Source organism: Salvelinus namaycush, chromosome 39, assembly GCF_016432855.1.
Source record: "Salvelinus namaycush isolate Seneca chromosome 39, SaNama_1.0, whole genome shotgun sequence".
NCBI lineage: Eukaryota > Metazoa > Chordata > Actinopteri > Salmoniformes > Salmonidae > Salvelinus > Salvelinus namaycush.
Window position 1 is genome coordinate 22,274,607 of NC_052345.1, and position 11,907 is coordinate 22,286,513.

The following is an 11,907-nucleotide window of genomic DNA, read 5'->3' on the forward strand; positions in this document are numbered from 1 at the left end:
AGGAGCGCGTCAGGGGAACCCAAGGAGGACGGTTCCCGGGACTCCAAACCGCGTTCACTGCGCTTCACGTGGAGCATGAAGACTACCTCATCCATGGAGCCCGGCGACATGATGCGCGAGATCCGGAAGGTCCTGGATGCCAACAACTGCGACTACGAGCAGCGCGAGCGCTTCATGCTCTTCTGCGTGCACGGCGACGCCCGCCAGGACAGTCTGGTCCAATGGGAGATGGAGGTGTGCAAGCTGCCACGCCTCTCACTCAACGGCGTGCGCTTCAAGCGGATCTCAGGCACGTCCATCACCTTCAAGAATATCGCGTCCAAAGTGGCCAACGAGCTCAAGCTGTGAAAGTGACTTTTGAGAAGACTAAACAAACTAAAGAGAATTAACATACAGCATTGAAAGCGGAGGGGGCAGAGGACATAATCCTGGCGTTTCTTGAGTTTGCGGGCGCCCCAAGTGTCGGGCCCAAGAGAGTCAGCCGCAATATTGAGTTTACCGCTATTCGAGGCTACTGCCATATTGCTTGGTGAAACGACACAAAATACACTCCCATTTTCCCTCCCCAAGGCAAACCCCTGTATTACAAAATCGTTGATTAAAACGAGAGGTGAGAACTGACCATTATTGCAATAATATGAAAACATTTGTATCAATGGCCCGCAACATTTCAGTTCCATTACTAAACTACCATTTAAAGGGGGTTGAAATAAAAGACTGCAAAGGTACTTTTTCCACATGTATAAAATAAAGTAGAGAATGTTTTGTTGTATTGTTCATAGAGTTGTATAAAACAGGACTCTTCAGCATAATGTCTGCAGGTATTGTATAGTCTTGAGTTTCTGTACAGAAAGTGTTTAAATGTGTCATACTGTATTTTTTTTCTTTTCATTTGGCGTTCTTTCCTTCTTGTTGACATATTTGTAGATTATTTGCCTCCACTGAAGTCTAATGTTTAGAAGGGAGAAAAAAACATTTTTTTATTCTAGGATAAGGAAAAAAACGAGTTTATTTTTTACTTTTCATGGATAATAAGTTCCTTTCCCAATACAGGAGAGATCGAGTGACGTGATCTGTGTTGAAAAGCAAAACTCTACACATCCCAAAGCACTAATCAAGTCATTCCTCCTAATGCACTATTTTGGCCATTCTCACAATCCTCTTTCATGTAGCGTAGCTGAATGATGAGGTTAGCACTGCAGGTTAAAATGTTCTGTTTATTGCATAGAGTTTACATTAGGGATCTTATGTTGGCTAAGTCAGATTTGACGAACCATGTCCTTTTATTATCTTTGAGAACCCAAATATACAGTGTAGACTAACAGGACCACAAATTGTTCAGTTGCACTCAATTTTAAGCCCGCTCTCATAAAGTCCGCTTTATGCAGTCTTAAACACGGTGTTGCAAATATTCGCTGGCATTGCGCTAAATGAATAATCAAATGCTCTTCTAACAAATATTGGGACAAAACTACCCATTCAAAACACTATTCATGGTATTTTAGTAGCATAAATGCACCGGCCACCATTCTAGGTCAGGAAGTGACATCAATTATTATAACTGCCTCAAATATCTCATGTTCTGCTTGAGAATGCCCAAAGCTTGAAGGGTTCACGCGAAGTGATTCCCAAGCACAAGCAGTTTGACCTCGCTAGTGACTATATCCCTCTGTTTCCCTTACTCCCTTCTAAACTGCAGTTAACTGGTAGTTACTGTGCGACACCTGTCTGACTTGTTTTGTGCTCAATTTTATTTTCTTGCTAAATATATTGTATTTATTCCACCACATTATGCCTTTTTAATGTGCTGCTTGGTATTTGAGGCATTCACCTGTATGAGAAAAAAAATAGGATATAACTAGTTTCGCACATTTTTATTTTTGTTTTAGGTTTTTCCCCTTTGTAATTAGTGATTGCGATGAGTACGTAAAATAACCACTAGTGCTGGTACGTTTCTACTTGTTATTTTGTATGAAAAGTAATGAGGGTCAACTGTGCAATGGTATTCCGTGTTGTATTACTGTAAAGATGAGAGATGGGCCTAGAACGCACCCTTTAACGCAGCGCAGAGAATGGAAACAGAATGCAGACATTTTATTTCCTCATTTCAAACCAAACAATAGAAAGGAAAAAGCAAAGGCGAGTGGTCAAAAAAAATAAATGAAAACATCGTTAAAAGCTGAGCCCATCTGGAGGCTGAGCGAGAAATCTCCACCGCTGACTTTCTGTGGCACTATGGGAGCAGGGAGGGTTGGAGGGGGTAGTGCACGTTGATGTGTAGTGCACGCGGGATAAAAATGCATATTCCTAATTGTTAGCGGTACAACTTCCAGAGAGGATGTCTATTGTGTTGCCTTACCAGATCAAGTGTAGCGGAGAAGCAGAAAGTGTTAAAGAAATGTAAATGATGATGCCTCGCCCCTTTCATCTCCATTAACCCCGCCCACCCACCTAAACCCCTCCTACCACAACATACATGCGAGGAAAGCTCGAGTCATCTAGATTCAGTCTCACTCGTGCACAATATTAAAGCTTACTTGAAAGGAGTCTCAAGCAAATGTCTGGTGTCATTTGTTATTTTGTTTACCAGTATTTACTATTCAATTTTGTGTGAGTAACCATGGCTTCACAGCCAATCGGTTTAACATAACCCGAGTAACATGGAGGAATGATACATCCTGGAAAGAGCTTTTGTAACTTGTATAGAAATATATATTGCTCTGTAGCTGGTGATTATCCTAATGTGTGTGGCCATGGCAAACTTCATACTGAAAGCAAACAGGTGAAATTATGCAAAAATATTTTAAGTCAAACAGTTTTTATATACAGCACATAAGCATCATTTTGAACTTTTGAAAAGTATTTTACTTTTTTTATGCAATATTGACGCAATAAGTCTTTGTACCTATGTCACAGTGTTAATTTAATTAGAACACAGTACAATCAACATTAACATAGCTGTTAAAACATTGTTGGTTTTAGAAAAACTCAAGATATGTCATTCTCGCAAAAGCCCTGTACAGTATTACAATAGCACGCTCCCAGTCAAACTACTAAAATGTGAAGTTTGTGTTGATTAGGACAGGAGTGCCTTTCCCTCCCATCTTCCTCAGCTCTACTTCTGTAAAGGCACCAGATCATCGATTTTCTCTTCACCCTCTAACCTCTTCTCCATGCGGATGAGCAGCTTGACCCCATCCACCACTAGCTGCGTGAACCCCACCTCGTCCAAGCCGATTGTCTGGGCATTACTGATGTTATACACCTCACTGCAGTCTAAGGAGAAAGAGGTAAGAAACTTCAGTTATTTCGACCATATTAAAGTAAGGTATGTAAGGACTTCCTTGTCAATTTGGAGGAAATTATAGCAGTGTATATATATTTTTTTTATCCTTGTAAAAAAAACTAAAATAATTTAAAGTAACTAACTTATAGCATATATAGATACTATATACATACACATTATACAATACATGACTAAAAGTATGTGGACACCTGTTCGTCAAACATTTTATTCCAAAATCGTGGGCATTGATGTGGAGTTGGTCCCCCCCTTTGCAGCTATAACAGCCTCTACTCTTCTGGGTAGGCTTTCCACTAGATGTTGGAACATTGCTGCAGGGACTTGCTTCCATTCACCCACAAGAGAATTTGTGAGGTTGGGCACTGATGTTGGGTAATTAGGCCTGGCTCACTGTCGGCGTTAAAATTCATCCCAAAGGTGTTCGATGGGGTTGAAATCAGGGCTCTGTGCAGGCCAGTCAAGTTCTTCCACGCCGATCGCGACAAAACATTTCTGTATGGACCTCACTTTGTGCATGGGGGCGTTGTCAAGCTAGAACAGGAAAGGGCCTTCCCCAAACTGTTGCCACAAAGTAGGAAGCACAGAATCGTTCTAGAATGTCATTGTATGCTGTAGCATTAAGATTTCCCTTCACTGGAACTAAGGAGCCTAGTCCGAAACATGAAAAACAGCCCAAGACCATTATTCCTCCTCTACCAAACTTTACATTTGGCACTATGCATTTGTGCAGGTAGAGTTCTCCTGGCATCCGAAAACCCAGATTTGTCCGTCGGGCTGCCAGATGGTGAAGTGTGACTCATTACTCTAGAGAACGTGTTTCCACTGCTCCAGAGTCCAATGGCGGCAAGCTTTACACAACTCCAGCCGACGCTTGGCATTGCGCATGGTGATCATAGGCTTGTGTGCGACTGCTCAGCAATGGAAACCCATTTCATGAAGCTCCCGACGAACAGTTCTTGTGCTGACGTTGCTTGCATAGGCAGTTTGGAACTCGGTAGTGAGTGTTGCAACTGAGGACAGACAATTTTTATGCGCTTCAGCACTCGGCGGTCCCGTTCTGTGAGCTTGTGTGGCCTACCACTTCGCGTTTTTTCTGTTGTTGCTCCAAGATGTTTCCACTTCACAATAACAGCACTTGGTTGACTGGGGCAGCTCTAGCAGGGCTGAAATTTGACGAACTGACATGTTGGACAGGTGCCATTCTTTGAGGGTGCCACGTTGAAAGTCACTGAGCTCTTCAGTAAGCCCCTTCTCCTGTTTGTCTATGGAGATTGCATGGTTATGTGCTCGATTTTATACACCTGTCAGCAATGGGTGTAGCTGAAATAGCCGCATCCACTAATTTGAAGGGACGTCCACATACTTTTGTGTATATATAGTGTATATTACACCTAGAGTTATACTAATCAGAATATCTAGAAGAATGATTCATGACCTATATATGTTTTACCAATGCCAATTGTACAAAAACCCTGTCAAATGTGCCAAGGAAGCGCTGAAATTCAGAATGGATTTATTTTTTACTCAAATTTAGTTTTCACTAAAATAATTTCAGCCCGTCCATCTGCATTACCGGTGTTGTCCATGCGGAGGCGCAGTCTGTTGAGGACGTCTTCCAGGCGTTTGTGTCTGGGCAGGTGTTGCAGCTTGACACGAACGCTAGCCCTCAGGCCGGTCCCCACATCTGCTGGAGAGCTCACTACCCATCCAAGCTGCTGCTTCCAGATGAATGGGTGCCTCAGCTTTTTGTACAGCGCCTCCAACTGGACAACAAGAGATGGTCATAGCTCATTAGCTTTGCCCCATTACATTTCTATTAATAGACTTGTTTTTTTCACCACCACAGAAGTTTGGATTGGACATCCATGCTAGAGGTCGACCGATTAATCGGAAGACGAATGGCCGATTTTAATTAGGGACGATTTCAAGTTTTCATAACAATCGATAATCTGCATTTTTGGGCACCGATTATGGCCGATTACATTGCACTCCACGAGGAGACTGCGTGACAGGCTGACTACCTGTTATGCGAGTTCAGCAAGGAGCCAAGGTAAGGTTCTAGCTAGCATTAAATGTATCTTATAAAAAACAATCAATCTTAACATAATCACTAGTTAACTACACACGGTTGATGATATTACTAGTTTATCTAGCTTGTCCTGCGTTGCATATAATCGACGCGGTGCCTGTTAATTTATCATTAAATCATAGCCAAACGGGGGATGATTTAACAAAAGCGCATTTGCAAAAAAAATCATAATCGTTGCACGAATGTACCTAACCATAAACATCAATGCCTTTCTTAAAATCAATACACAGAAGTATATATTTTTAAACCTGCATATTTAGTTAAAAGAAATTCATGTTAGCAGGCAATATTAAACTAGGGAAATTGTGTCACTTCTCTTGCGTTCATTGCACGCAGAGTCAGGGTATATGCAACAGTTTGGACCGCCTGGCTCGTTGCAAACTAATTTTCCAGAATTTTACGTAATTATGACATAACATTGAAGGTTGTGCAATGTAACAGCAATATTTAGACTTATGGATGCCACCCGTTAGATAAAATACGGAACGGTTCCGTATTTCACTGAAAGAATAAACATTTTATTTTCGAAATGATAGTTTCCGGATTTGACCATATTAATGACCTAAGGTTCGTATTTCTGTGTGTTATTATGTTAGAATTAAGTCTATGATTTGATATTTGATAGAGCAGACTGAGCGGTGGTAGGCAGCAGCATGCTCGTAAGCATTCATTCAAACAGCACTTTAGTACATTTGCCAGCAGCTCTTCGCTGTGCTTCAAGCATTGCGCTGTTTATGACTTCAAGCCTATCAACTCCCGAGATTAGGCTGGTGTAACTGATGTGAAATGGCTAGCTAGTTAGCAGGGTGCGCGCTAATAGCGTTTCAATCGGTGACGTCACTCGCTCTGAGACCTTGAAGTAGTTGTTCCCCTTGCTCTGCAAGGCTTTTGTGGAGCGATGGGTAACGATGCTTCGAGGGTGGCTGTTGTCGATGTGTCCCTGCTTTTGGAGGTCCTGGGCTGGCATGGTTACACGTGGTCTGCGGTTGTGAGGCCGGTTGGATGTACTGCCAAATTCTCTAAAACTGTCAATTAAATTCTCCAGCAACTGCTCTGGTGGACATTCCTGCAGTCAGCAACTTGAGACATCTGTGGCATTGTATTGTGTGACAGACTGCACATTTTAGTGGCCTTTTATTGTCCCCCGCACAAGGTGCACCTGTGTAATGATCATGCTATTTAATCAGCTTCTTAATATGCCACACCTGTTAGGTGGATGGATTGTCTTGGCAAAGGAGAAATGCTCACTAACAGGGGTGTAAAGAAATTTGTGCACAATCTGAGACAAATAAGCTTTTTGAGCTATGGAACATTCCTGGCATCTTTTATTTCAGCTGATGAAACATGGGACCAACACTTAAATTACGGAGTCTAACGTTAGCTAGATAGCTAGCTAGCTAGCTAGCTGCTAGGAGGATGTAATGTCATTGGAGGAGTGAGTGACTGACTTTTTCCCCTCCATATCGTTTTTCGGTGCCTATACACAGCTAGAGATGCAGGTATCATTTGGTTAGCTAGCAATAACTTGAACGACTGTTATTCAGTTAACTTATCTCTTGCGTTCGCAAATTCACTCTGGCTATTTTATCTACTCCGATTTCAGAGTGCTCTCGTCTATGTCCCAGAGCGCAGAATAGCTGATGAATTTACGAATGCGCAATATCCGCTCAATATGATCGGTGTCAGTAAACGGGCGAAGAAAGTAATAACACAGCTAGAACAATGAGACAGATATATTTCACTTGATGTATAAATGTGAGGCATCCGCTTGGCGTTTACACTCATTACCAAATGGTAGTTAAAGGAAGCCCAGTAGCAGGCAGTGGGAGAAGATGGAACGAGATGGATTTTGGCCGATTTATTTTTCAAATTGCGTTGTGTAGAAGGGCCGGGGTGCAAAGGCGAATTGCGTTATTGCAATTCGCAGGCTATGCGTTCCCTAAAGAAAATATGCTGGAGTGCGTGAATAGGATCTCGCTAGCTTGTCTCTGCCAACCTCCTTGCTTGTTCTTCCAACTATGACTCATTTGTTTCCATTTGAAACGACAAACTGTGGTTTATATTGATTTAGTTATAACAATCTTTGGTAATAGTTAGTCACGAACGCTCTAGATAACATGTGAAGCGCCTAACCAGCTCTGCTAGGGCGAGTAAAATGGTCAGACTAGATCGGATTGGCTTTGGCGCATCGATTTGCGTAGACTGGTCCTGGACGATACAGATGTTTTTATTAGGTTGTATTTACTGCAGTGTGTCTTCATAGTCCAAGCTCACGGCCGCGTTCCCACTCAATGTTGCTATAGCATTTTCACAAATGCCTTAGTATACGTAATTCCCAAACATTTAAATAATTCATGAAAAACTTGTAAATGACCATGTCTAAGTGCTTTTGTAACAGTATAACTTTAGTCCATCCCCGCGCCCGAACCAGGGACCCTCTGCACACATCAACAACAGTCACCCACGAAGCATCGTTACCCATCGCTCCACAAAAGCCGCGGCCCTTGCAGAGCAAGGGGAACCACTACTTCAAGGTCTCAGAGCAAGTGACGTCACCGATTGAAAGGCTATTAGCGCGCACCACCGCTAACTAGCTAGCCATTTCACATCCGTTACACTTTCATGAATGGTTGTGTATGAAATCTCTAGAATTACCTATGTTTACCTTTGATGTTAAATGGCATTATACATATCCTTGTTATTCCGTTCATAACTATTTTATTAACATTATTAATCTCTTGGCCAAATATTATATTCACAAATGTAAATGTGGTGGAAAAATTCCTTATTTTCTAGTTTTTTTTCATTGAACTGTTACAATTGTAAAAATCCCTGAAACTTGTGAAACTTAAGTTGGACAAATGATTAGAAGTCATGTCTCTGAATGTCTGTTAATGTCTCATTGTCTTGTCACATATTAATGATGTCTTGAATTATTCCTTTTTTGGGGGGGGGGGGGGGGGGTTCGCCTGGTGTTCTATTATTGAATTTTTTTCATTGTATTCACCGGAATGTCCCTGTATTGATATGCAACAATATTATTACAATAAAAACAATAACAATAAAAAAGTGCTCGCTTAAAAAAACTCATATTCGTCCTTGGTGTATATGAACTGATCTGAATACGATTTCATGGTGCTAAAATGCTGTCAGTTCCACTTTAAGGTAATCATGCATTCAGGATCTGTGTCTTCCGAGGGCACCAACCTTAAGGATATTGACACAGATACATTGGAAGGCCTCTGCAATGTTGGCGTCATCTCGCGTGGTCACCAATCTGAGGTGGTCGTCAATGTTGACCCATACCGCCAGGGTCCCGTCTTTACTGATCCTGCAGAGTGGTAATGGTCATCACAACAGTAGCATTGTTCAATGGAGTTACAAGGCCAGTCCTTGCATCTAGAGCGCTGTCTATGAACGTGAGAGTAGTTGGATATAGCCTCGTCCCTCAGCTATATACTAAAACAAGTGGGTGTGCTGCTGTTTTGCTGGAAACATAGCTTTAATCTGTTAGAAGGCCCATCGTGAAAAGGCACCATCTAACTTTTGGTTGTACTGTTTGAGTCATATTGATTAACCACAGGACCTGGGTCGAGCTACAGAATCAGCTGGGTTTGTGACACCATGGCATTTTTTGGTGCTTCTTTAAAATGGTTTGAATACTATGGGATGTATTTAAACAGGTATTCATGAGGATTTACTCCTATACTTACAAGAAGAGCGCACTGCCTCACTTCTCCACTAGATTAGTAACGAACTGTGTTAATGGCAAAACAGGCCGTAGAGCAGTTGTGTTACTTCTCCTTCCAGTTTACAACTACTGTGGACTAAAAGGCAAAACAGACCCGAGAGCAGTTATTGCAACATTAACGTGTGAACATTACATCATATTTACGTATTTTTTCATTGCACAAAGAATCTTAGTGCATAAAAAGGCCAACAACACACACAATGAATTATTTAGGTTGTAAAGAAGGGAACATGCCAGTGGCACTTAAAGAGCAGCACTGACCATACAGCTCTGGAGTCAGGCCAGTCACGGGCCACCCCGTTCCTCAACTGGGAAAGGGAAGGGGCTCCCACGGTCACTCCCTTGTCTTCTTTGTCATGTGACAGTTCTGCCCTTGAGTACAGCTTCCCTGGCAACTCCTCTGCCAATTGGTCCAGAGCTGAAAGAAGTGTCAATCAATCATGTTTGCTATAGGTCTGATTGGTTAGTGCAGGGATGCTCTGCTCCATTCTTCGATGACAGCAGTTCAGCAGATTTTTGTCCTTGCCTTTTAGCTAGTGTCTGATTTCTATTTGGGCCATTCAGTAACATCAATTTGGTGAAGCGAAAAACCAGCCTTGAGCTGTGCACCCCTGAATTAGTGTATCCTCCTTCTGACTCCATGTACCATTACAATGTTACTTGAAACTACTATGTGAGAAGGAGCATTGATTGCTTTTGCTTGGTGTCCTCAAGATTATTAAAATTGATAGCAGCCCTCATATTCACTGTTATTCTTTTACATGTAAATGAATAGCCTAAAACATATCAACTTAAACTGCTGGAGTTAATGAGCTCAATTACATTTTGTTTTAATTGAGGATAAAGTATCACGCTGTATCAGAGTTGGGGTCAATTCCACAAATTACATTTTAATTCAGTTCTTGCTCCCTGTAAACTCCATTTAATTCAATTCAAATTCCAGGTCAGTCTTTGAATTCAGAGAAAATTCAATTCCTCTGAATTCCAATGTTCGGTCAATTCCAGTAATTGAATTCCCAATTCAATATTATCCCCAACAATTCTAATTCTAATTTATGTCTAATTTAGCTATACTGTAAATATAGGAATAGAGGTTGAAATTACTAAAAACAAATCCTACAGTACATTTTTGATACTCTGTGCATTAATTCCATTAACTGGGAAATGTAGGAATATTGAATTTCAATTTCAAAGATAATGTTTTTATAATTCCAATTTAATTCAATTCCATAACTTGAAGATTTAAAAATGTGAATTTAATTCCAAGTAAATTTATCCACTTCATGACTGAATTCAATAATTTCATTGGAATTGACATCAAACCTGCGCTGTATGTAATATGTGCTATTGTTGTTACTGTAGATCAGAGCACACAGTACCTTTCTTGGCCAGCATGAAGAGCTGTCTACGTTCTCCCCGGCTGCAGTGTGTCGGAAAGCCGAAGTCATCCACACCGCGCACCACACTCACCTCGCAGCTCAAGGCGTAATCACGGTCAAAATCATCACCTCCCTACACACACAGACACACACACACACACACACACACACACACACACACACACACACACACACACACACACACAGAGTATACATTAATCAGCCAGCCATACACACACAGAGAGAGAGCGAAGGACAAAGCGAGCCATAAATGCATTTAAACACATTTAAATTAACACATCTGATACGGATGTACTGGGTAACACTATTGGAATGTTATGCCACAATGCCCTACATACAGTGCCTTGCAAAAGTATGCATCCCCCTTGGCGTTTTTACTATTTTCTGGCATTACAAACTGTAATTGAAATGGATTTTTATTTGGATTTCCTGTAATGGACTTACACAAAAATAGTTCAAATTGGTGAAGTGAAATGGAAAAAAAATTACATGTTTCAAATTCCACAAAATAAAAAACGGAAAAGTGGTGCGTGCATATGTATTCACCCCCTTTGCTATGAAGCCCCTAAATAAGATCTGGTGCAACCAATTACCTTCAGAAGTCACAATTAGTTAAATAAAGTCCACCTGTCTGCAATCTGAGTGTCACATGATCTGTCACATGATCTCAGTACAAATACACCTGTTCTGAAAGGCCCCAGAGTCTGCAACACCACTAAGCAAGCGGCACCATGAAGACCAAGGAGCTCTCCAAACAGGTCAGGGACAAAGTTGTGGAGAAGTACAGATCAGGGTTGGGTTATAAAAAAATATCCGAAACTTTGAACATCCCACGGAGCACCATTTCAATCCATTATTAAAAAATGGAAAGAATATGGCACCACAACAAACCTGCCAAGAGAGGGCCGCCCGCCAAAACTCACAGACCAGGCAAGGAGGGCATTAATCAGAGAGGCAACAAAGAGACCAAAGATAAACCTGAAGGGGCTGCAAAGCTCCACAGCGGAGATTGGAGTATCTGTCCATAGGACCACTTTAAGCCGTACACTCCACAGAGCTGGGCTTTACAGAAGAGTGGTCAGAAAAAAGTCATTGCTTAAAGAAAAAATTAAAGCAAACAAGTTTGGTGGTCGCCAAAAGGCATGTGGGAGACTCCCCAAACATATGGAAGAACGTACTCATGTCAGATGAGACTAAAATTGAGCTTTTTGGCCATCAAGAAAAGCGATGTCTGACGCAAACCCAACACTTCTCATTACCCCGAGAACACCATCCCCACAGTGAAGCATGGTGGTGGCAACATTGTGCTGTGGGGAGGTTTTTCATCAGCAGGGACTGGGAAACTGAAACAGGTTTCCCTCAA

General features: G+C 41.6%; 2 protein-coding genes across 7 annotated transcripts in view; one reads left to right on the plus strand and one right to left on the minus strand.

Moving 5' to 3' along the window:
- The window catches only part of LOC120032578 (serine/threonine-protein kinase MARK1-like), a 99,564-nt gene extending 97,016 nt beyond the window's left edge, over nucleotides 1-2,548 (plus strand). For all 6 annotated transcript variants that reach the window (XM_038978722.1, XM_038978717.1, XM_038978719.1 and 3 more), the window contains one exon: nucleotides 3-2,548. In XM_038978722.1, coding sequence (XP_038834650.1) covers nucleotides 3-348 — 346 coding nt within the window. In that variant the 3' untranslated portion in view covers nucleotides 349-2,548. The remainder of the gene's footprint in view (nucleotides 1-2) is intronic.
- A 567-nt stretch (nucleotides 2,549-3,115) lies between these two features.
- Nucleotides 3,116-11,907, minus strand: part of zgc:172076 — a 27,762-nt gene continuing 18,970 nt past the window's right edge. The window contains exons 4-8 of the mRNA XM_038978946.1: nucleotides 10,524-10,656; nucleotides 9,406-9,562; nucleotides 8,601-8,724; nucleotides 4,878-5,067; nucleotides 3,116-3,276 (exon numbers count right to left, since the gene is read on the minus strand). Coding sequence (XP_038834874.1) covers nucleotides 3,116-3,276; nucleotides 4,878-5,067; nucleotides 8,601-8,724; nucleotides 9,406-9,562; nucleotides 10,524-10,656 — 765 coding nt within the window. The remainder of the gene's footprint in view (nucleotides 3,277-4,877; nucleotides 5,068-8,600; nucleotides 8,725-9,405; nucleotides 9,563-10,523; nucleotides 10,657-11,907) is intronic.